This window comes from Oryctolagus cuniculus, chromosome 12 (assembly GCF_964237555.1).
Source record: "Oryctolagus cuniculus chromosome 12, mOryCun1.1, whole genome shotgun sequence".
Lineage (NCBI taxonomy): Eukaryota > Metazoa > Chordata > Mammalia > Lagomorpha > Leporidae > Oryctolagus > Oryctolagus cuniculus.
Window position 1 is genome coordinate 24,540,022 of NC_091443.1, and position 24,829 is coordinate 24,564,850.

General features: G+C 41.8%; 1 protein-coding gene across 2 annotated transcripts in view; it reads right to left on the bottom strand.

The window, feature by feature from the left end:
• FRMD6 (FERM domain containing 6) overlaps positions 1 to 24,829 on the bottom strand; it is an 80,584-nt gene that overhangs the window by 19,722 nt on the left and 36,033 nt on the right. The window contains exons 2-7 of one of the 2 annotated variants that reach the window (XM_051822842.2): positions 20,665 to 20,909; positions 11,532 to 11,622; positions 8,631 to 8,710; positions 7,540 to 7,616; positions 3,738 to 3,924; positions 1,099 to 1,254 (exon numbers count right to left, since the gene is read on the bottom strand). In XM_051822842.2, coding sequence (XP_051678802.1) covers positions 1,099 to 1,254; positions 3,738 to 3,924; positions 7,540 to 7,616; positions 8,631 to 8,710; positions 11,532 to 11,622; positions 20,665 to 20,763 — 690 coding nt within the window. In that variant the 5' untranslated portion in view covers positions 20,764 to 20,909. Of the gene's footprint in view, positions 1 to 1,098; positions 1,255 to 3,737; positions 3,925 to 7,539; positions 7,617 to 8,606; positions 8,711 to 11,531; positions 11,623 to 20,664; positions 20,910 to 24,829 lie in introns of both variants that reach the window. The other variant, XM_051822841.2, reaches the window with a different exon arrangement.

Here is a 24,829-nt window from a genome sequence, read left to right on the forward strand (position 1 = left end):
CTGGTCTGGTCAGCCTAATCCTACCTAAAGAATGAGGTAGCAGGCACAGACTGACAGTAATGTTAGCTGCAGGCTGAGTGTCAGGCTTCATAGCACTGAGCACTGTCTGAAGCACTCTTTACCCATGAATTCCTTTAGTCACGTGCACCTGCAGAGGTGGGTATGTTACTGTTCCCATCTAACCACAGGCAAACGGAAGCACAGAGGTGCAATCACCAGCTCAAGGTCACACGGTGAGAAGCCCTGCTGGGATCAGCCCATGGGCACCTCTTCCCATCTGGTTTGAGAACCTCCTTCAGGAGTTCTCACCAATGAAAGGGCACTTGAGTCTCAGGGAGGGGCAGCGGGGTGAGTGGACGAGAAGACAAGCTCAAGAGCAGCGTGAGCAACTGCCGGCAAGGGCCCCAGCTGTTCTTGGGTGTGTGACCCTGCTCCAGGACAGGAAAACAAGGCTGGAGACACACAGCAGAGGAAGCCATGACCTTCAGAGAGTGGAGTGCAGTGGCTTAAGCACAGGAGCTTTGCTATCCGGAGGCCAGAACTGAATGGATCTGCCACTTAGGCTGACAACCTCAGGTGAGCTACTTAATAATCCCCCAAACCCTTAGTTCCCTAGTCAGTAACACCAAGACTACAGTCCCTTCCTTATAGCACTGTGAGGATTAGAATACAACAATAAAGTGTCCCCAATAAACACAGCACTTCAGAAACACTGGTGGTTGTGGCGATGACCTTGTAATTAATGGATGCAGCACAGGTATGCTTCACTTTGGGCACTATTAAGCATCATTATCAAACCAGTCACAAAGGTTAACCCCCACTCCCCACCTTGAAGCAGAAAAGCAGGTCTGGGGAGGAGAAAAAGGCCTCCACAATCATTGAACAGCCAGAGTTACACTGTGCAGCCATCTGTGACTTCCCTGTTAGAACCACTGACAGACGGTCCACTCTGCTTCCAGGCCAGCGGCAAAGCCTCACTGCCTCCAAGACTGACCATGACTACAAACGGTAGCTAAAAATAGAAGGAAGGAGCGGTTTCCCGCAGAACTGAAGCCCCCACCCATGGAGATGCCATGCTATGGAGTGGCAGGGCCGTACCTTGTACAACCTGTAGTAATGGACAGCAACATCATCCAGCCGGACGGCCTCTTTGATGTATTTCAGATGTGCCTCGGAAGCTGTCAGTGCAAACTGATCTTTGTGCATGTTTGGAATGTGCTTCAGGATGTAGTCCTTCCCCCTCTTGGAAACAACCTGTTGGGAACCAAGGGGTGTGCAATGCAACATCTGCTGGAGGGAGGTAAGCACTCCCCTCACCCCGGAAATGGTGAGAGGAAGAGAATCTAAAATAGGTCACGGACCCTGGCTGGTTTCCATTAGAAGATTCCCACTGTTACTGTGTTTCCATCACGTTATGTTATGACAACGCTGAAGCAGTAATACTAGAAACTAAAAGCCAGCCTAGTTGTACTGCTCCATCCGTATCGAGGAAGACTATTCACAAGCACTGGAAAAAATGAATACTCTTGGCTTTAGAGTCACAGGAAAGTGCTCCATGCAAATGTGCAGAGTTTCGTGCACATCAGTGATGATACTTGCAAGAGTAATGGTTCTATGAAAACGTCTACTGTCAGCAAACCTCTACACTCTGGATCTGCCTTTTGTCAAATTTACAGCCACACCAAGGGAGGTTCTAATGTTACTCCGGAGAAAGTAGGAGACTCTGAGACATTTTTGTTTCTGACATAAGAGAATGACATGGACACTCTATTTGAGTACTTTGAAACAACTTGATTTCAACACTCCACTCTGGTTCACTATGGCTTACACTTCACTGGACAGTTTGATCTTTCAGATGTCAAACACATGTAGTATCCAGCAGCTTTATGTTGACGATTATAAAGCATGGAAAGAATTCTACTATAAATTACAATATTTAATTTAAAATAGTTTTATAAATACTGATACTCTGTTTCTTCCTAGTAAGGATTCAACACAGTGAAATATGACAAGTTATTGCTCAATTATCCAGTTTTGCTGAAAAATCAAGTTACATATTATTATGTCTAGATTTTTACATAGAAATAATCTAAATCAGTACTTGTCCATCTTTCATTGGTCCAAAGAATCTCAGAGAAAATAGTATTTTTAAGATTAGTGAAGTAGATGGCCTTAGGTGCTGTCGGGCTGGAAGAAGTAGGATCTCTGCCCCATGGCACACTAACTGGGTACTCGGACTCGCAACACCAAGGTTTGAGGAGTATCTCCAAGGGCCACGAGAGATGCAAACGCGTGCTGTGGGCAGCATTCCTGCACCTGACACATTCTGTGGCTTCTCTTCTCCCACTGCAGCTCTGCAGGCTGGGCAACAAACCTTATGGAGCACCTGCACGTGAAATGCCGGTGAAGCAGAAGAGCGTCCGTTTACGCCCGTCCTTCAGGACGGCCTAGGAAACACTGAGTTTGTGGGGGCGAGGTTGTAGGCCATTCTCGGAAGCCCGGGTTTTGCTTCACAGTCTTCTCATGGGCAAGCGCGGGCAGGCAGAGCCTCCACAGCAGCACCGTACGTGTTGCTAAGAGCTGGGACATGGGATTGGTGGATGCAATGGACACGAAGAAAAGCATCAGAATTTTATTTCTCAAGCTAGGTGGCAGGTACACAGTGTCTATGATAGAGGGCATTATGGCTGCCTGGATGGGGCAGGGAGAAGGACCGGTGATAAAGGAGAGTTCCCTGTGACTCTCAAGTTTTTGGGTAACTGGTGCGTGGCAGTGCCGCCTGCTGAGATTAAGAAGGAATAAACAGAATGCAGGTGGGAAGAAGAATTTGATTGAGTACTTTCTGAATTTGTGTTGCCTACAGAATAAACAACTACCTCACAGACAGAGGGAGGAGAACCGAATTTGGGAGTTGGCAGCATCTAGGGTGATGGTTAAAAGCATTAATTTAGGTGAGATCTTCCAAGACCTAAGTGATAAGGGGTCCAGTGCACCACTGGGACTCAGAACAAGGAGTGAACACTGCCCACTAGCTTGACAGTATCGAGGCCACTGGTGGGAAAAGGTGGCAGGTAGAAGGGGCTTAACGGACGCACGTGGGAAGCAGCTTTAACAACCCAACGTGCAGCATGTTGCAAGCTGCTCTCTGGAGGATGCACGTGTAAGAACCAGCGTATCGATTCGTTCTGAGGAGGAGCTCGCGGGGAGAGGCTCAGACTCGGCAGGGACTGCAGGACGCGAGGGAAGAGCAACGGACAGGCCAGGGTGGAGCAGGTGCACGTGAGGCCCTGCGTGCCGGAGTGCCGGAAGAACAAACACTCTCCCGCTGGCGTCAGTGGGGGCTCCTCTTCTCAAGGGAAGAGCAAGAAGTCGGCTTGTGCTTGTCTTCCCAGCACAGAGAATGCTATGAACAGTCTCACCCTCCGGGGGGTGACGCTCCACTCTTCACAGGCGGGAAACACTGCTCTAACAGGAGTCGATGGGACAGCCAAAAGGAAGCTGCCAAGTTCCGGCCCCAGGCCACACCTCGGATGGGCCTCATCCTCTTTCCCCCAGGTAGTGAGCAGACTGAGTGTGTCCGAGCACCCTGTCATGGAGCTCTCCACTGTTCAGCATCTACCTGGGTGTCACAGAGTGCTTCACTGGCCCCAGGACCTCTGCACGCCCCCTCTGGCAGCAGCGCCATGAGCGAGACCCGTGCTAGAGAACGTGTGTTAGGACTTGAAAACAGTACTTACCCATGCTGGGAAGTAAGCCTCTGGCTCAAAGTATTTTCCATAGTGCTTATTCCTTTTGAAGTTCCCAAGATCCGCCTGCAGGGCAAAGGCTGCCAGCAGGAAGTAGGCCTCCTCGCGGAGCACGCACTGGGAGTGCAGCACTTGTTTTCTCAGGTGCCAGTAATAATAGTATCTTGCAGCTCTGTCGCTGGAAAAGAAAAGAAAACAGAACGCACGTTTTGATGAAACAATCCAACAGCACGTAAACAGAACCCCAGCCCTACTCTCCACCCCGTGACAGAGCCCTGTCTCTGTTCCTCCCTCCCACCTCCGTGGAAGGGGCTGTCCTTGCTCCTCCTTGCGCACCTGATGACTGCCTTTGCCTTACTGAGGTCACAGGCCTCAGAACTCCAACCCACGCCACCAGACAGCAACAATAACATTGCCCAAGGCTCGTAACATTTGATTCATTCAGAGAAGACAAAAAAGGCCTGATTCATCCCACTCCAGTCTGGTAATTATTTCACTGAATGCGCATTAGAATAGAAGCCTTGGCATCTGCTGGCTGTATTAAAATAAATTTGCTGCAACAATGCTACAGACATGACAAATAAGGACAAGTCTGAGGGGCAGTCTCAGCTTCCATGTTTTGGTCTTTTTTGCTTTGATTTGTTTTTTTAGCTAACTATACTACAACACTCTGGCTTTTTAAAAAATCTTTCTATGTCTGTCTAAAAAAAGATGCCCAGGGCTGGCGCTGGTTCAAGTCCCGGCTGCTCCACTTCCGATTGCACTCCCTTCTAATGTCCCTAGGAAAGAAGCGAAAGATGGCCCAAATCCTTGCACCCATGTGGTAGACCTGGAAGAAGCTCCTGGCTTCAGTCTGGCCCAGCCCTGGCCATTGTAGCCATTTGGGGTGTGAGTCAGTGGATGGAAGGTCTCTCTCTGTGCTTTTCAAATGAAGAAAGAAAAAGAAATGCTTGCCTATAGCCTATAGTGTTCACTTTTTTATTTCCCTAAGAAAGATCGAACCGAACAGCTTTCCTTAAATTTGCTTCTCATGTTTTATTAAGTGGATATAACTTTCTGATTTTACAGGCACATGTCATGACAATCATGATAGTCTCCACAGAAGGAAATATTGGGGCCGGAGCTGTGGCATAGTGGGTAAAGCAGCTGCCTGCTATGCTGGCATCCCATATGGGGCCCAGTTTGAGTCCTAGTTGCTTCTCTTTTGATCCAGCTCCCTGATAATATGCCTGGGAAAGCAGCAGAGGATGGCCCAAGTGCCTGGCCCCTGCATCCAGAAGAAGCTCCTGGGTCTTGGCTTTGGACTGGCCCAGCCCTTGTCATTGTAGCCATTTGGGGAGTGACCTATCAGATGAAAGATCTCTAAGATCGCAATCTCGATCTCTCTCTCTCCCTCCCTCCCTCCCTCCCTCCATCTGTACCTCTGACTTTCAAATAAATAAATAAATCATTAAAAAAGAAAAAAAGAATACTAACAGTGGACTCATTTACAATCCACTGAGATCATAAATACAACCCCCACTAAACATGCTGGGTGAAATGCTGACTGGGGAAAAACATGTCCAAGCACCAAAGAGGATGCTTTTGTGATCAGACTAAAACTGAAGAAAAACAAAGTGTGAGTATGCATTTCAATGGGCTTATTTGCCTCATTATTTCAGGTTGTCTGTCTACATATATATATTTGTACCAAGACCATGTTTAAGTATGAAGTGCTTAAATATAAAGCATTTATGTAATTCTCAGCACCCCTCAGAACAGAGTACTTTTCAGAACGTATCTTTTAATAATGCTGATCACACATTGTTTGTCTTGGCTCAACCCTGGGGAGAAAAGGCAGAAGAAGGGGGATGAATTAAACATTTTTATCCCCACTGGGGTTAATTAATGGCTAAATAATATAGTTTTTCTTATTTCCATGGCATTCCACCCTTCCCAGGTAAACTGGGTGAAATTTATATAAACTGGCTGCACTGTGGCATAGGTTAAGCCTCTGCCTGCGATGCTGGCATCCCATGTGGACACAGGTTCATGTCCTGGCTACTCCACTTCCAATCCAGCTCCCTGCTAACAGCCTAGGAAAGCAGTGGAGATGGCCCAAGTGCTTGGGCCTCTGGACCCAGGCAGGAGACCCAGAAGAGGCTCTTCTTGGCTCCTGGCTTCAGGTCGGCCCAGCTCCAGCTGTTGCAGCCATTTGGGGAGTGAACCAGCAGATGGAAGACCTCTTTCTCTGTATCTCCCTCTCTGTCTGTAACTCTACCTTTCAAATAAATAAATAAATCTTAAAAAAACCACTGATTTTTAAAAGAAGATTGATATATTTATTTATTTGAAAGGCAGAGTGACAGAAGAGGAAGAGGCAGAGAAAAAAAGAGCGGCCCAGCTTTGAACCAGCTAATTCTGATATGGGATGCTCGTGTTGGAAGCAATGGCTTCACTCGCTCTGCCACAATGCTGGCCCCTAAAAAAATTCTTTATAGGCTAATACTTTTTAATTTGCAATACAACAATATAAATATCTTTAATTTTACATGTAACTCATTAGCCAAACCCTCTATCACACAGGGTATCTCAAAGTTTAAAACCAAAAAAGACGATGCTCCTGGCTTCAGATCGGTTCAGCTCTGGCCATTGCAGCTATTTGGAGAGTAAACCAGTGGATGGAAGACCTCTCTCTGTGTGTCTATTACCTCCCTTTCTCTGTCTCTATGTCCCATTGTGACGCTTTCAAATAAATAAAAAATAAATCTTAAAAAAAAAAAAAAAAAGTAACAGACACAGAGGCCGGCGCTGTGGCGTAGCTGGTAAAGCTGCTGCCTGTGATGCCAGCATCCCACATGGGTGCTGGTTCGTGTCCCAGCTGCTCCAGTGCCAATCCAGCTTCCTGCTAATGGCCTGAGAAAGCAGCGTAAGATGGTCCCTGTGTTTGTGCCTGGCCTCACCCTGGCTACTGGGGCCATTTGGAGAGTGAAACAGCAGATAGAAGATCTCTCTCTTTCTCTCTGTTCCTCCCTCTGTGTGTGTGTGTGTATCCCTCTCTAACTCTGATTTTCAAATAAATAAGTAAGCCTTAAACAGTTTGACACTTCTAGCTATTTCCTATCAGCCAAGAAGATCACCTAGGAAAGTTTCTTCTTTCCTATGCAAATGACTGAATGGACTTTTGAAATGGTGAGTTCTGAATCTGTGTCATGAAGGCTGTATGTGCATGTGCCCATCTTCAGAAAAAGAAAGCAGCTCCTTGCCCTTATCAAACTGCATCTAAGATTCCCATAGGACAGGGCCGCTGTACTTTATCTTAGCTAAAGCTATTGAGAAGAATAAAAACCACCCAATGAGAAAAGACAACAAGGCTCTATGAACACCTGTGCGCCTTTACAGAGAGTTCCTGCCGGGCCCGTCCCACCCCGAGAAAACAAAGTAATTCTTGAACCCATCTCTCTACTCTTCATAAAAACACTAGCTCCTTCTTGGAAGAAATAACTTTTTTGGTGGCCGATTTGTTTCATGAAGAAGATGCAGTACAGAAAGTATGTGTCAATGATACTGTTAACATTCCCAGCAACAGTCACAACATCATTCATTCATTCATTCAGCAAATATCTGGGATCCTACACCTCTGCATGAAGGGCTGAGGACACAAGTGCACGCAAAAACATTAGCAGAAAAAACCCACTCCTGTTCTAGAGTTTATACGCTAACAGAGGGAGACAATAAATGTAAGTAACTGACTGGGAATGCTAGAAAAGTGCTATGGGGAAGCAAAGGCTTAGGATCCCTCCTCGTCCCCTACCTGATCAATCTGCCGTTTTCCACGTAATACTGTACACGGAAGTGTATAATCATAGGAGGCCCAAACTGGTCAATACCCTGAAACAAAGACACACATACAAACCAAGGGACTTTAATTCCTTCCAAAATAGGTTTCAAAAGCAAGCAAAATGACATTTTTTGTAGGACATCCTTAAAAACACTGAAACACTTTATCTACATGTAGTGAGCAAACTTGGTGGGCAGACAATTGTCCTACATGGACACCTGGTTCCTGTAGAACCAGGATGTTACAGGCAAGACAGCACTATCCGACTTGGATTCTCATTCAAAGCTACGCCAACGACAACATAAGGGAAGATAAAAATAAATGTCACGGAAATTTCTAGCTGAGTGCCAGCTCCCAGCTCAGCTCTGTCCCCTGTGGTGACCATTTGCTCCTAATTACAAATGTTCTCTTGTTGCTCTGACATTCCACAGACCGAATTCTAAAATGTTGCTTGTTTATTTAGACATTCATGTTCCCTACTTTGTAGCTGCCTTTGAAGTAGCCTTCCCATTTATTCCAAGAATTCTTAAACACAAATTGGAGGATCTAGGATTAGATACTGGGGTTTTATTCCTTACTTACTAGGGTAATCCTGGCAACACTAGGTAAATTTCCTGTGACTACTCTTCCACATGAATGGAACCGATGTTCACTAGATAAAGGCACCACTACAATAAAATAACAAGTAGCAAATGCCAGTGTAGTACAAGTCGATTTAGAAATTACTAACTTTTAGAACTTCAGTTTTGACAACAAACATAGACACCAGAGAGGAGCAAATGATTTTTGCATGCTTTTCACTTTAAATCATTATTTCTAAATTATTAAAAAGAAGTTACTATCCAGCATTATTTCTTCAGCCATCAAGAATCTATAAGCCATAAGTCATTTATAGCAGATTAATGTGGCATTTTAGAATAATCCATTTCCCTTTCCTAATTTCTACTGTATAAAGCATTAAGACTTTTTCTAATGCATAGCAGCTAAAATAAGCATTTGTTTAACAATCAAAATAATTTTGCTCATAAATGTAATCTCACCCAAGTGACTTCGTATTGTCGTACCTTGCTGGCCTCTTTCTTCCATTCTTTTGGACAATACTTATAAAGCTTTTGTGACAATTCCATGTACACATGTTCATTGTCTGCACATTAAAAAACAAAGGAAACAATGGTAAAGGACAGATTTTTTTAAAAAGAATATATGAAGATAATCAAAAATGAATCTTGATGTGAATGGAAGGGGAGAGGGAGTGGGAAAGGGGAGGGTTGTGGGTGGGAGGGACGGTATGTGGGGGAAGCCATTGTAATCCATAAGTCATACTTTGGAAATTTATATGCATTAAATAAAAGTTAAAAAAAAAAGAATATATGAAGAAACAAATTTTTTTAAAGCCTCAAGATATGTGAGCTTACTCTGAATCTACATACTTTCAGGAGAACTCAACAAAAAAAGATGAACATTCCTGTGGGTTAGACATGAATGAAATCCTTTATGAATCATTTTGCTTTTGCAAACACAAAATAGATATACTCATTAAAATGTGTCATGTTTAGAAGAAAGGATGGTTTCCAGTCCTGCCTTTCCTAAGGTCCCTGGAGTCTAATGTTGAATATTATGGGTGTTATTTAGTCTGAGAGAAACGGGCTTCTGTTAGCTCAGGGACGACTGTTCCCGCAGCTGCAGAACACTGGATACAGGGCAGAAACGCCACGGCCAGTGCTGCGTGAGGCGTCAGAGCACTGGTGAGCACAGCCATCTCCGCAGGAGGAGCCATCTCCGCAGGAGGAGCCTGACAAGCTCTGTGAAGCAGTCCTCCTCCGCCTCTGTGTCCCCACATCAAAACACAACGGGACAAAATGAGAAAACACCACACTCACGCTGCCTTCAGGATCCAGCCGATGAAAACAAACATGCACAGGAAAATATTCCCTTAAGGGGATGATGTAAATAAAGTAAACAGAAAACAAAAGTTGAAAACCTATGTAAAAGTAACCTAAGGGACAACAATTTGGTAAAAACCAAAAATATCCAGATTTTCCAAAGAGAATCTTTTCAGACAGATTCTTACTTCATAAGAGAAAACCTTCAGTATTCCAACTGCATACAAAGTTTTAATACCTTTTTGTTTGTTCGTTTTTAATTAAAACTAAGTCCTTTTTTCTATCACCAAGGGGACATCCTCATGGAGAGCTCTACGTCAAAACGTTCATTTTGGAAAGGATGTGTCTCTCTGACAGCTGCAAGGATAAACACTTGGCTGCACTGGACTGCTGGCTGAACACGGGCGTCCCACTGGAAAAGCGCCACAACAGAACAGGAAGAGTGAAGTACTCTGAGTCTATAAATGGCACAGGGAGTTGATTCCTTTGAATGAAATGGAGAAGCAAGAGGTCCCAGAGACCAACAAGGAGATGCTGCTGAAATCCAGTTTCCAAGTGGTAGCTCCCACTTGCGTGTGGCCTCAGTTCCTGTCAGGGGCAACAGCAGACTGCACAGAAGTGGGACTGCTCAGTGCAGCAGCACACAGACATCCTTAGGCAACCGCTGTATCGCCACAGCCTGGCCGTCTGAGCGGAGCTGTGGAGGTGACGAGGTCTCAGGCACACTCAATGCTGCAAAGCTGCCGGAGCAGCCGATTCCATCTGACGTGTGAACACACTGACAGGGAGAGAACCCGCGCTGGGGCGTCTACAGCCACCCTGCTAGGCAGTGGTAGAACCAGAATTAGAACCAGGTCAGCACATGCTGCATGTGATGTTCTTTCACTGTTCCACGCTCTCTCCTGCAGAAGTTCATGTTTAAAACTCTCCTTTGAAACCTAAATATCTATGAACGGGTTTTCTTAGCCTTGCTCATTGGACGACAAAGATCGCCATCCCGGCCGCAGATGTAGCAGGAATGAACTTTGAGAAGAAGGCATCTAAAAGGCCCCTTACTGCTCCCGACCCTCCCTGGAGAGGAGACTGCGGGGTGTGGCGCCCACAAGCCTTTGTACGTATTACACCACAGCAGCCTGAGAGGAGCAAGTGGCCACTGCTGGGGTGCCCCTGAGCTCCCTGCTCCACATTCCTCGGCCGCTCCTAGAAAAGGAACTGACAGCGGCTCACATTTTGGAGACGAGGCCTTATTCACCACCTTCCAGCCTGGCAGATGTGAGCGTTTTACAGTATCGATGAAGTTCTCAAGATCTCTCAAGCCTTTAAACGCAAACCAATTCCAGTAGCAGAAAATAATCCACAAGTAAGTACAAAGTATAATTAAAGACATTTCACAAAAAAAGTTTCTTTGGCAAAATGAGCTTAGGAGACCAGAGAATATTTAAAGCCCAATTTTAAAGAAAAAAGCTTATAAGGAAAGGTTGTGCTTAAGTCCTGGGTTTTTAACTCTTACTAGACATTATAGGAGAAAAAAAGTTTCTGTGGAGTCCTATACTTAAAACTTTTCTCCACATAAAGCATATGGCAGAAACTGACCCTATTGTTTCCAAGTCATACAGTCTAAACCGGAAACAGAAAAAGGGTAAAAGAGAAAACAGAAAATAAAATTAATGAATAGAGTCCCTTGTTACGCTATATAGTCAATAGTAAGAGAATCTAAAAAGGAAAGTGAGTTTTATTATGCTCATATTTCTTTTTAATGTAAAAATTGTAAATGACTACTAGCTCCAGCTAGTCCTTGAAAGTAAGGAAATAAAAACCAGGCTTTGTTCATTAAAACAGTAAAATGAAAAAACATGAACTCTAGATTCCTAATGAAGACCCAATTTTTAAGTCCAAACTAATAAATATCTGACCTAAAAACCTAAATCTTATAAGAAATATACAGTGGTTAAGATTTTTAAAAATCATGTTAGATTAAAACTGAAGAAAACTGTACAGATATTCTGACCAAAGTTGTCTAACAATATTCCTGGTGACATGTTACTTCCTCCCATTCCCCCCAGGAATGGGACCATGACTTACTCTGTATGACACTGAGTCCAAAGAGGTGACAGTCCTTCAGTCTGAGCAGGTCACACACCTGGACCAGCAACTGATGGCACAGAATTTTAACCTATGGGGGAACAAAGCACAAACGGAGATAACAATTCAACTGAGTCCACACACACACACTAACACACTGTACACACATGCCTTGGAAGCAACAGCGACTCCGGCAAAACAGTCATTGGTTTCCGGAAATCACTTTAATCAGTGGCTGTGTTTCAATTAACAACTAGCACAATACCAATTTTTACAACATGGTGATGAAGGACCAACTCAATCTTACACAAGAATCATAAATCATATGGTGGACAAGGCTTTCAAACTATGCTGCATGATAAACAAGCACTTCTAAAGTCACCCAGAAGAGCCACCTTAAGTTACCAAAACCATTCATTTGGCAAATATCTTTTCTTTCTTTAAATATCTATATTTCATGGGGCCAGTGTTGTGGCTTAGCAAGTTAAGCCTGGCATCACAAATATGGGTGCTGGTTTATGTCCCAGCTGCTCCACTTTTGATCCAGATCCCTGTTAATGACCTGGAAAAGCAGCAGAGAATGGCTCAAGTATTTGGGCCCTTGACACCCAGATGGGAGACTGGATGAAACTCCTGGCAGCTCCTGGCTTTGGCCTGGACTACAGCTGGATGTTGTGGACATCTGGGAAACAAAGCAGTGGACAGAAGCTATCTGTCTGTCTCTCCCTCTCTCTCTCTCTGTAGCTCTTTCAAGATAAATGAATAAATCTTAAATAACTAAATACATTTCTATGTTTTTACCTAACAAATAAGAATTGTATATATTCATGGCAAACAACAAGCTTATACACAAACAAGCTGTGAAGTGACTAAACTGAGCTACTAACATACATAACCTCATACATATATTTTTGTGTGTGAGGGAAGAGTACATAAAACATATTCTCTTAAAAACTTTTTTTTAAAGATTTATTTATTTATTTTTTAAAGATTTGAGAGGCAGAGTTACAGAGAGAGAGAGGAGAGAGAAAAAGAGAAGAGAGAGAGGAGAGAGAGGAGAGAGAGGAGAGAGAGGAGAGAGAGGAGAGAGAGGAGAGAGAGGAGAGGAGAGTAATGCTATAATGAACATATGAGTACAGATATCACTTCAACACCATGATTTAGCTTTTTTTAAGATATATACCCATGAGTAGGACTGCTATGCCACACAGCATTTTAATTTTCAAGTTTTTGAGGAGGCTCCAGACTGTGTTCGATAATGACTATACTAATTTATATCTCTACCAACAGTGTACTAGGGCTCCCTTTTCTTCAGTCCTTACCAACAGTCGTTAATGTTTGCTTTTTGGACAGTAGCCATGCTAACAGGTGTGAGATGGTATATCATTGTGGTTTTTGTTTACATTTCCCTGATGATTGGTGAAGCTGGCATTTTATATATTCCTTTTGGCAATGTTATATCTCCCTTCCAGACAACTATTCAGAGCAAGTAACTTTTCATAGAGTTTCCCTCTTGATGGTCAAAGCAAAATATTCAAACAACAGAATAATGAATGTCTACCTAGCTTTTACTTATTGTAATAAACTGCTATTGTCTAATATCTGTTCAGTAATTGAACTAGATCCTCTTTGAGTCTTACTATAATCCAATCATATACCCCTATTAATTAATCTATGCTAAGTTATTTATTTATTTATTTTTTTGACAGGCAGAGTGGACAGTGAGAGAGACCGACAGAAAGGTCTTCCTTTTCCATTGGTTCACCCTCCAATGACCGCTGTGGCCAGCACACCGCACTGATCTGAAGCCAGGAGCCAGGTGCTTCTCCTGGTCTCCCATGCAGATGCAGGGCCCAAGCACTTGGGCCATCCTCCACTGTACTCCCGGGCCACAGCAGAGAGCTGGACAGGAAGAGGAGTGATCGGGACAGAATCCGGCGCCCCGACCGGGACTAGAACCAGGTGTGCAGTGCCACAGGTGGAGGATTAGCCTAGTGAGCCGCGGTGCTGGCCTATGGTAAGTTATTCTGAAAAATTACACACTGAATGATAAAACAGGCTTTAAAAGATACAGTTATGAGGTTGGCATGGCACAAGGGGTTAAGCTGTCACCCTATAGGAGCGCCAATTTGAGACCCAACTGCTTCACTTCCAATCCAGCTCCCTGCTAATGTACCTAGGAAGGCAGGAGAGGACAGTTCAAGTGGTTGGGCCCCAAGCAGGAGGCCCAGGTAGAGTTCCAAGTCCTAGCTTCAGCGTGGCCCAGCCCCAGCTGCTGTGGCCATTTGGGGAGTAAAGCAGCAGATGGGACATCTCTCTCTCTGTCTCTCCCCTGCTACCAGTCTGTCTTTCAATTTTTTTTTTTTTTTAAGATACAGTTCTAATGCTTTCTCAAATTTTTAATTAAATGCTGGGGGATAGATAGTACTCTGGTGAGTCTGCTTGTTGAGTTCAGAATTAGGAAAGTTTATCAGAGTTGAGATTTAAAGGACCATCCAGTTTAATTTCTTCATTTTAAAGAAGCAGAAAATATATCACAGGAAGCTGAAAGTAATTTAGATAATGGTGGCACAGGCAGCAACTCACAACTCATTTGTGCATTAATATGTTTATGAATATTAAGCTATGTACAATATGATGGTCTATCATTATAGCTATTCACAAACAGGGAGCATTTCCCCCCTCCTTGGTACTACTAGTTTTCAAATCCTATTCTCAATGGTAGTGACGCCAATTACACTTTAAATTATTATAAGTTCTACATTAGTTAACTCTAAGCAATCAACTTGTCATACTTTAATATGGAACCCAGATTAGTAAAGTAAAAACATGCCCAGATCCCCTGAAAATTAAAAGGCAAGCAATTCATAACTGGTGATAATTCTAAATGCAGCAACTTGAATGAGTTCACTGTTCTTTTCCACTTTTGCTACTTAAATGGCAACTAACCAGAAGCACTCCACCCACTGGAAACAGTCAAAGACACTGATGACCAGAACAGCACCAATTCAGCTACTTAGAAGCACCAGAACTCCATGGAGCTGGAACAGCATCTTATTTTATATTCAGGGTATACAGTAGGCACTCAGTAAATACGTTACAAATGAAAGGCGAGAATGCTTCCCCTATGGACTCCTTACCTAGGTTCTGTTCCATGACAACTGACTTCTGCCCAGTTCACTGAGCAAACCATTTTATAAATGTGGCATTCAATAATACAGGGAAAACACATCAATGCAAACCCACCAATACAAGTAGGAGAATAGATTTGCCAATGACAACTAATTGTCACCCTCTTTGCGTACAGGTAGTGATTCGGCTCACTTTGCTATAGAAGTTCTATGTTATTTCCAACATTCACTAAAAAGACTTGAATTTGAGTTCCATATTGCCATAATTGCACTGTACAAGTAAGCTTAAATACACAGAACAATAAAGGAGAGGAGAAAGTATCAAATGTCATATAAAATCCTTAAGCTGAACTCTATAAGGGGTCTTCCAAAAATTTATGGAAAAGTGAAATTTGAATATGCACTTCCTACAAACTTTTTAAAGTACCCTCATATACTACAAATTTGAGATTTAAAATGTCTTATTTTCTACAATACCTATAATCCTTAGTTCAATTACATTTTAAAATGTCAGGCACAAAGCAGCCAAGATGACCTGGGGTAAAAAGTTAAAATTCCAAACCACAAACAAATGTGTACAAAATAAACTATGTCTAACATTCAGTGACTGCTGGACAAATCATGCTGCACATTTCCTACATGCATCCTGTGTAATTATGATGGTTGTTCTACTAGTTTAAATCAAGTATTTGGAGCCTATGGATAAAGCTCTTTAACAGCTATCAAGTAAGTCTAGCATTCTTGTTTAAAAACTATAATTAAATAAGGCTGTGGCTCTGAAGTCTTAGCTGCTGTGAAAATAAGCTCGAGTTCTCTGTATTTGCATAGTATGAGTCTTTAAAGCTATATTTTAGCTGACTGTGAAATTTCTCAAGTTCTTTAATCTTCAGGAGCACTGGGAATTTTAAAAAGTGCCACAAAGTATGAGGCATTAAGAAAAAGAGTTAAACCTTACTTAAAAATACACTTTATATGGAACTTCAAAATTAAAACAGCATTGGATCCTGAATGTGCCAATGGTTTGTTATTGTGCAAGAATATTTAAAGTATCCTCCAGGGAAAAATGAGTTATTCACTCCAGTCATGGTGAAGACGTGTAACTCCTGGCCTTAACCTACTCAAACTTTGGGGGCTGGTGTTGTGGTGCAGTGGGTTAAGCTGCCACTGTTTACAACATTTGCATCCCATATCAGAGTGCTGATTCAAATCCCAACTGTCCCACTTCCAATTCAACTTCCAGCTAATGTGCTTGGGAAGGCAGCGGATGATGGCCCAAGTACCTGGGGCCTTGTAACCTGTGTGGGAAACCCAAATGGATTTTCTGGCTCTTGGCTTTGGCCTGGGTCAGCCCTGGTTGTTGTGGTCATTTGGGGGAGTGAACCAGCAGATGGAAGACTCCCCTTTCTCTCCCCTTGCTCTTTCTGTCACTCTGCCTTTCAAATAAATAAATAAATCTTAGAAAAAAAATGGCTCTTACATTTACCATGAACATATCTAAAAATGCCCATTTCCATACTTAGTACTTGCCTAATAATCAAAATAATTTAAAATACCTATTAGTATAACTTATGTAGAATTCAGAATGACCAAAACATGAATTTATTCCATATGCAAAAAGAAAACATTCTATCAACTATAGCTGTCAGGGAACAATCTTTTCTTTGCTGAGAAAAATACTTAGGAGTGAAGAGAATAATGAGACTGCTGGTAAAATAGTTCTTGCTACAGCTAATTTGTTATATCAAAACTCTGTAAACATCAACTGCTATTTCCCGAGAAGATATTATTTTGTATAAAGAGGGAATCTTGCAGCTTTGACTTGTTTTTCTGGCAATTGGGTACCTCTATCTGCTTTAGGTGGCCCCTTTTTGACACAAATGCTCGCTAGACAAGAGCCTGGGCACAAGCAAAGAGTCTGTATGTGGGGCAGGCGTTGTGGTGCAATGGAGAAAACTGCCACCTGCAATGCTAGCATGCCATATGGGCACCAGTTTCAAGTCCTGGCTGCCCCACTTCTGATGCAGCTCCCTACTACTGCGCCAGCAGAAGATGGCCCAAATACTTAGACCCTTGCACCCATGTGGGAGATCCAGATAAAGCTCCTGGCTATGGCCTGGTCCAGCCCCAGCTGTTGCAATAATTTGGGAAGTGAACCAGCAGATGGAAGATATCTCCCTGTCACAATCTGTTAACTCTGCCTTTCAAATAAATAAAATAAATCTTAAAAAAAAAAAAAAAAGAGTATCTGCCATGGAAAAAGAAATTTTAAATCCCACAGTGGGTTCAGACTCCCCATTTTCACTTCATGAATAGAACACCCTAAACAAATGAACAAACAACTCGAGAAATTGAGTGCTACTCAATTAAGGGCCCACTGACTGAACAATTCCCACGTACGTGACATCTTTAAGTTTTCTCAATGTCCCTGTGAGGTTACTCCAGTCCATAGATGAGGAAACCAAAGCAAACCAAAGCAAAATAAAAGCCAAAAAAAACAAAACAAAAACCACCACCACCACCAGCTAAGAAATGTGCACAATGTTGCAAAGTCAGCTATGGTGTAGGGATTTCAACCTATGACCATTCTGTGACTCTAAACCTTAAACATGACCTATGGCTTCACAGTCCAGACCATGGTATACTTGTGAGATTATTATACTCATTTTCTAATAGAAGAGAACTGGAAAGTGTAAAATTTTTCTGCCTAGGCAAAGAAACTGGAATAGCAGTTACTACCTTTGTGTCAGATAAATGTGTGATAACCACGAATTCTCAGTTTCCTTGCTACACAGGTAATATTCCCATTTAATAGGTGAAGATACTGGGGCTGAAGCTGGTTTAATTAACTTTCCCAAAGCCATTAAGACATGGCATGTGAATTCAGGTTAGTGTTTGAAGTCTGTCAATGTCTCCTCAACACCACATTGCTCGATTATTCTTCATAAAGGTAAGGCAGAAAGGAAACTAATACAAATTGAGGACCTACCAAACAAGTACTAAATAAGTTGTTTTTACAAGTGAACAAGATAACTAAGTTTAAGCAACCTGTCCAGGGTCAGCAATCTAGTCAACTTTAGCATCAAAGTATGAATAATCTTGTAACATTTCTCAACTATGATTTTTTTTTTTTTTACAGGCAGAGTGGACAGTGAGAGAGAGACAGAGAGAAAAGTCTTCCTTTTCCATTGGTTCACCAACCAATGGTCACTGCGGCAGATGCACTGCGGCCAGCGCACCGCACTGATCCAAAGCCAGGAGTTTCTCCTGGTCTCCCACGCGGGTGCAGGGCCCAAGCACTTGGGCCATCCTCCACTGCACTCCTGGGCCACAGCAGAGAGCTGGACTGGAAGAGGAGCAACCAGGACAGAATCCGGCGCCCCTACCGGGACTAGAACCCGGTGCGCGGCGCCAAAGGCAGAGGATTAGCCTATTGAGCCACGGCACCGGCCTCTCAACTACAATGTTGATATTTACATTATTACTAACAACAAGCAACATTTACTGTGTTTACCATCATTATGTATTTTCCCAAGGGTCAGGCCACTGACAGATGCCAAAAAATACAATCCCATAAGTAGGACTCTGGGAAATGAAAGAAACAAACGTGGTGCTGGTATACAGATCGATGCTTGTCTGGCTTAAGATTTTAGAGTATTGAGGCTGGCACTGTGGCACTGTGGCACAGCAGGCTGAGCCTCTGCTTGTGGCACTAGCATCCCATATGGGCACTGGTTCACGTCCCAGTCACTTCACTTTGGATCTAGCTCCCTGCTAATACATCTGGGTAAGCAGCAGAAGATGGTCCAAGTGCTTGGGTCCCTGTACCCACATGGGAGACCAGAAGAAGCCCCAGGCTCCTGGCTTTGGCCCAGCTCTGGCCATTGTGGCCATTTGGAGAATGAACCAATGGATGAGAGACTTCTGTGTGTCTCCCTCTCTCTCTGTAACTCTGCCTTTGAAATAAATATATAAACCTCAAAAAAAAAAAAAAGATTTTAGAATATTTATGGTCCCTGGTTAGGGGTCCTCTTAAATACAGATTCCCACATCCTACCTAACTTACTACATTAGCATCTCCAATGAATGGAGTTCAACAGTCTGAATACTTAACAAGCTCTTCCAAATAACTGATGTATATTCAAGATCTGAGGTCACCGATCTATAGGAATAAATGGACTGGCTACCCTCCCACCTGCTCCCCATAATTATCTCCCTCAGCTTAGATTTTATGACAAATTGGTTTCTTTGAAAGTTTAGTCACCTCTTAGTAGTCTTCACCACGTATCTGCAGCTAGCAAGGTTTCGTTCTGTACCTTGTGTATGTGCACACATTCCACTGGGTGCAAAGAAAAGGAGAGATAGTTCCTAAATATTTATGCTGTATGCCCTGCATTATGGATATTTTAAATTTTTAATGGGAATATCTTTTATAGAACTATATAAATGAACTCAAACAGCATATTCATGCATATAGAACTATATTTTAATTTCTTCCCCAGTTTCTACATTTCAGTGTTGCCAGTTTTTATTAGATTTTAAAATCAAATGCTGCAAAATTAATACCTTACCACTTTATACAAGGGATGCTAACTAAAATCCATCAAACAGGAAGGTTTGATACCTGGACAATTCCTACACATAAAAATCAAGTTAACACAAAAGAGTGTGGTCAGAATAACCAAAATGATTATGTTAATAAGTAGGTTCCTTTCTTGTCTAAACTTTCTGATGATGCTATTCAAATGTTACATATATTCAGTATAACATTTAGAAGTACTCTTTTATATGGCTATTGGATTCAAAATATTGGAGCATACAGGAAAGAAACTTATTTCAAGGCATACATTAAGGAAATTTTTTCCTTAATTCCATCGGAATACTACTAATTGAAAGAAACAAAATGAAGTTGATAATAGGGAAAAGAGCTGAAAAATGCTAGGCATATCACCATAAAATTGTTTGGTAGTGTCTACCAAGGCAAAACATAGGTATGTAAACCCTATGATTCATATATACACTCTTGGTTATTAACCCGGAAATAGTATATATATTTGCTTGAATATAAAATATTTATAAGTTTTATTCATAGTATTCTAAGATCCAAGAGGAGATCAATAATTGGGCTTATTCATACAGTAATCAATATATATTGGGCTTATTCACAGAATAATGAAAAAAAATTAGTCACACGCTGTAGCATGAATGAATTTCATGCGCCAAATGTTGAGTGAAAGAAGCCAAACACAAAAGAGAATATATAATTCCAGATGTATGAAGTTCTGAAAACTACTCTACTCCCGTGGTAATAGAGGTCAGAGTATTTGTTAGCCATTGGGTGGAGGTGACTGACTAGAAGGGGCCACAAAGGATCTTTCTGGAATGCTGGAAGCTTGTATTTCAAGCTGGGTGATGTTTACACAGGTTTATGTACACGAGTTAAAATGCATTGAACTGCAACTTAATATTTCCAGACTTTGCTATATGTAAATTATAACTCAACTTTGAAAAGTTAAGAAAACATATAGTGTCATATCCCTCAATGTCCAGGTTAACTAAGCGAGTTGATTCTTAACTAATAAATGGGAATTAACCACTTAGGTGTGCAAATGTACAGACTATGCCCTAGTCTTGAAACTGGCTAGATGTGGACTATTAAACAATCAATATGGCTATTAAAAAGCTAGAAATTATTGCCATTTCATGTGTGTCGGTCACAACTCTAAGCATTCGAAACATATTCAGATACTTCAATAAAAAGTTTAAAAATATCAAGTGTTTGTTTTTCAATATAGTGCCCAAAATTCTCTTATTTCTGTCCTCTGTGAGGGAAAGTTGAAGGCAGCTACACTTGAATGATAATGCTATGTTTATACCTGAGTAGACCATTCAATACCCAGTTCTGCCACATTCTGTAATGATTCCACCCTCAACAAAGTGGTAACTTGAATATGGTCATGGTGAGAACACAGGGTTTAAACGTTTCTCAAACTGGATCTACTCACATTTATGATGATGTTCAGAGATTCATCGTTGGGCAGGAAAATGCACACACTCCGGCGGTCTTGCATGACTCTGTTGTTATGGAAGTTCAATTTGTTCATTGTGTTATGGGCTCTCCAGTGGTCAGGGCTGGGCTCCGAGTCCTCGGCAATGCCTCAGGTTCCCAGCACTCCAAAGCCAAACTCTCCTCCTCATCACACGCCTGACAGCAGAAGCATTGTAGGGCTTGACTACGTAGGTTTCATAGCTGTTTAAAAAAAAAAAATGCCCAAAGGCAGTGAGGTTTGGTGAGGGGAAGGGTGGGAGATCAGTAAAGTGCCCACTCTCGTGAACACAAGGATGACACAAGGTCTCAAGCCAGGGTCACCCAGTTTAAGCCATGAGAGCCCAAGAAATCTGTTTTTCACTTTGTCTGCTAACAACTATGTGAAAACTTTCATTCACACTCATGAATTAAACTCAAAGCCAACGAGTGCTTCCTCTATCCAAGGAGTCCACAGGGCTCTCTCTCTCTCTCTCTCTCTCTCTCTCTCACACACACACACACACACACACACAGATTCTGCTTCAGATGTGTGTCCAGTCTCACTTGGGAGACAATGAGGGGCTCTGAAAACAAAATGACAGAAACAGACAACAACAAAATCTAGTCTCTCTCTTGACTTTTACACGACATTCATTCTTCAAGCACCTCCTTCACTTTACCAACTCGGCTCTGCCAAAGGAAGCCAGTGATCTCCAGACCACCAGCACTGCCCATGGGAGCCACTCTATTTTCTCTCTCTACAGCATTAAAGGCCTCCTTATAACACCCTTCCCCTCAGTTGCCATGGCACTGCTCGCTCATCATTCTCTAATCTGATAACACAAACTTAATTTTTTTATTTATTGTTTCATCAGGCAATGCACACACAGGTATAACAAGAGACTGTAACAAACATTGTTTGTATATAAAAGAACTATAGATTTGTGATTCCTCTCATGTCTAATTGGTTTATTAAATGTATTTTTCAAACTTCTCTTAGATTTTTAATGTATACAATTTTGTTTGCAAGTAATCAAAATCTTATCTCTACCTTTCAACCATCACTCCTTTTGTTTCACATCTCATTGTACTGGCAAGATCTTGAAGAGTGACAAGTATTTCCTACTTTTAATGAGTGTGTGTTGTGTTTCATATATTAATGCCAGTAGAACATTATTCAAGTGGGATGTTGTAAGACCAGTTGTCTCACAGATCATTGTATATATTGTTCCTTACCATCTATATTTGTAGGATGCAAAAGAAAATACACAGTATTCACAGAAAAGCTATTATCAGTGCTCACATAAATTAAGGCACAGATGCGATAGAACTTAGCCTACTTAATTTTTAAGGTTGCCATTATCACCAGGAGGGGAGAGAATATGTTCTTAGATGACACAATGAGTAAACACAATCTAGTGTTTCTTTTAAAAGTACAATTAAAATATAATCCAATGAAATTAGCCAAAACTAAATAAAAACAAATAGTAATCTTATATATTTATAAGATTATTATTTCCTTATTAAGGTGACCAAATTACTACTTAGGAGTTCTGCTTTCCTTTCTTTTTTTTTTTAATTTACTTGAGATGCGGAGTGAGAGTTCCCATTCACTGATTCATTCTCCAAATGTCTGCAATGGTTGGGGCCAAAGCTAGGAGCTGGGGAATCAATCCAGGTTTCCTAGTGGGTGTTGTGAACCCAATTGAGCCATCTCCCTCACCACTACTTCCAGAATCTGCTTTGACAGGAAGCTCAAGTTAGGAGGCTGGAGCCAGAATGTGAACTCAGGTACTTCAACGTGGGACACAAGTATCTTGAGTGCTAAGAGAAATGTTTATTCTAGCAACTGCTTCATGTGAGGTTACAGTCAAAATATCACTGCATGGAGTCACTGGAGGTCAGTGCTACAGTCCTCCCCAGAAAGGAGGGTTGAATAATCCATGTCTACTATGACCACAAATCAATTGCACCCCAAATCAATCACCTATCTAAGAAGTGCATGCTTTCATATCAATAGTTGCAAAGCGCCATCTGGAGAAACAACGTTCACTACATCAGAATCAGCTGGGTGTCTGCACTAAATACAGAACCTTGAATGTGGTGACATTTTTACTCATGCCGAACCTCAGGGTCAGGAATTTCTGACATGTAGCCAGGCTTGGAAACTACTCCTTTAATTAATAGTAGGTACTGAGTTGAGGGTTGGATTTAACACCTCCACAGTATACACAGGGAAAATATCTTGCAGATAAACAATTGGTGATAAGTAACATATGCAAATAGCACCATATTATCATATAACCAAGAACAAATTCTTCAACACTTTCAAGAGTCTAAGTCCCTAAAGTGGTCAAACCTGTGTGTGTACTCATTTGTTAAATAAATCTTAAAAAAAAAATTCTCTATTTATTTGAAAGGCAGAGTTACACAGAGAGAGGAGAGGCAGAGAAAGAGAGAGAGAGAGAGAGAGATCTTCCATCCACTGGTTCACTCCTCAGATGGCTGCAACGGCCGGAGCTGCGCCAATCCAAAGCCAGGAGCCAGGAGCTTCTTCAGGGTCTCCCAAACGGGTGCAGGGGCCCAAGGACTTGGGCCATCTTCTACTGCTTTCACAGGCCATAGCATAGAGCTGGATCAGAGGTAGAGCAGCCAGGTCTCAAACAGGCGCTTCAGGTCAGCGCGTTAACCAGCTGCACCACAGCGCCAGCCCCCTTTAGAGAAATTTTACTCAGTAGTTTAGTACTGTACCTTATAAATATCCTCTTAAAATTCCAGAAAGTATTAAAGTCTCTGAAAAGTCCTGAAGCCAACTTCCTAAGTTCAACTTAGTATTTCTCAAACAAGTCTGACTTGAGTACAGAATATTTTCTCCCTGAAACACACCCACTACATCTACAAATCACAATTCTTAGGTGCACCATTGCAGAAGTACATTTTGTGGCAACATTGTACACTATTTACTGATGTATTTCAACCCTTGGGGCACTCACTGTTTGGTTATATAAAATCTTTCTAAGAAGAAATTATAAACTATGATTAAATGCATCTTAAATTCAAATCTTCAAATTATATTAATCCTAGAATAACTCTTTTTATTTAAATCTATACTTCAAGTTGAGTTAGTAGTATAATTTTCCATTTCTAATTAAATCAATTAAAGCTTGGTATTGCTACTGATCTACTTTTTAGAAATTAAAAAATAAACAGGAAAAAATGTCTTCTGAGGTTTGGGATGGTTAAGTGTTACATTCAAATAATTTGCCAATTTCATTTGGGTACATTTTTATTTATTTCATCGCTCAAATATGTAGTATTAAAGAATACTGGAAGAGATTACTGAAGCAAATTCAACATAAGCAGAAACGCTAAGAAGCAGTGCGGCTTCAGTGCTGCTTTTTCTGCTTTGAGGATGGTAAACTAAAAGGAGAGAGAGGATTAAGCTTTTACTTTACCCAGGACATCATTAAAGCTGATTAAAAGGCCCTTTGAAATAGCAAAATAACCATATTTCAGAAACAAACACATCAGTGTAAAATTTGATTTTAAGTTGGAGATTCCTGAAGAAAAGAATTAAAGAAAATGTATACCAATGTGCTTCCTAGAAATCAGCCCCTCCGTTACTGGCTCCTTTTTCTCTATCCTAAGCTTAGCCTTCCAAGGACACAGTTCTTACTGCAGAGCAACCTTTTTCTATCCAGTGATCTCAGATCATCTATGAAGGACAGCCATGTTGCCGGAACCTGTTTCCCAGACAAGAAAACAGGCCCATCCTGCCATCTTTATTAATACTCAACTTACAAACAAAATGTGTCAAGCTATGAAATTCTCCCATTTGAAGTTTAAATGCTTATTATTATGAGTCCTTTATTTCCTGATAAGCCCCACTGGTTAAAAGCTATTTAGTTTTCTTTAAGCAGGAAGTTGCCACCCACAAACATCCAACACTGTCATTTTTTAGAATTTGTGGAAAACAAGCTCTAAAACTTGGTCACCATGGAATACAAATGTGTACTTATGTTTCAGTACTGGTTCATTAGTTGTGACAAAAGTCCCATAATCGTGTAAGATGTTAACAACAGGGGAAATTTGGGTGCATATAGGATATATGGGAACTATACCACCTTTGTAACTTTTCCATA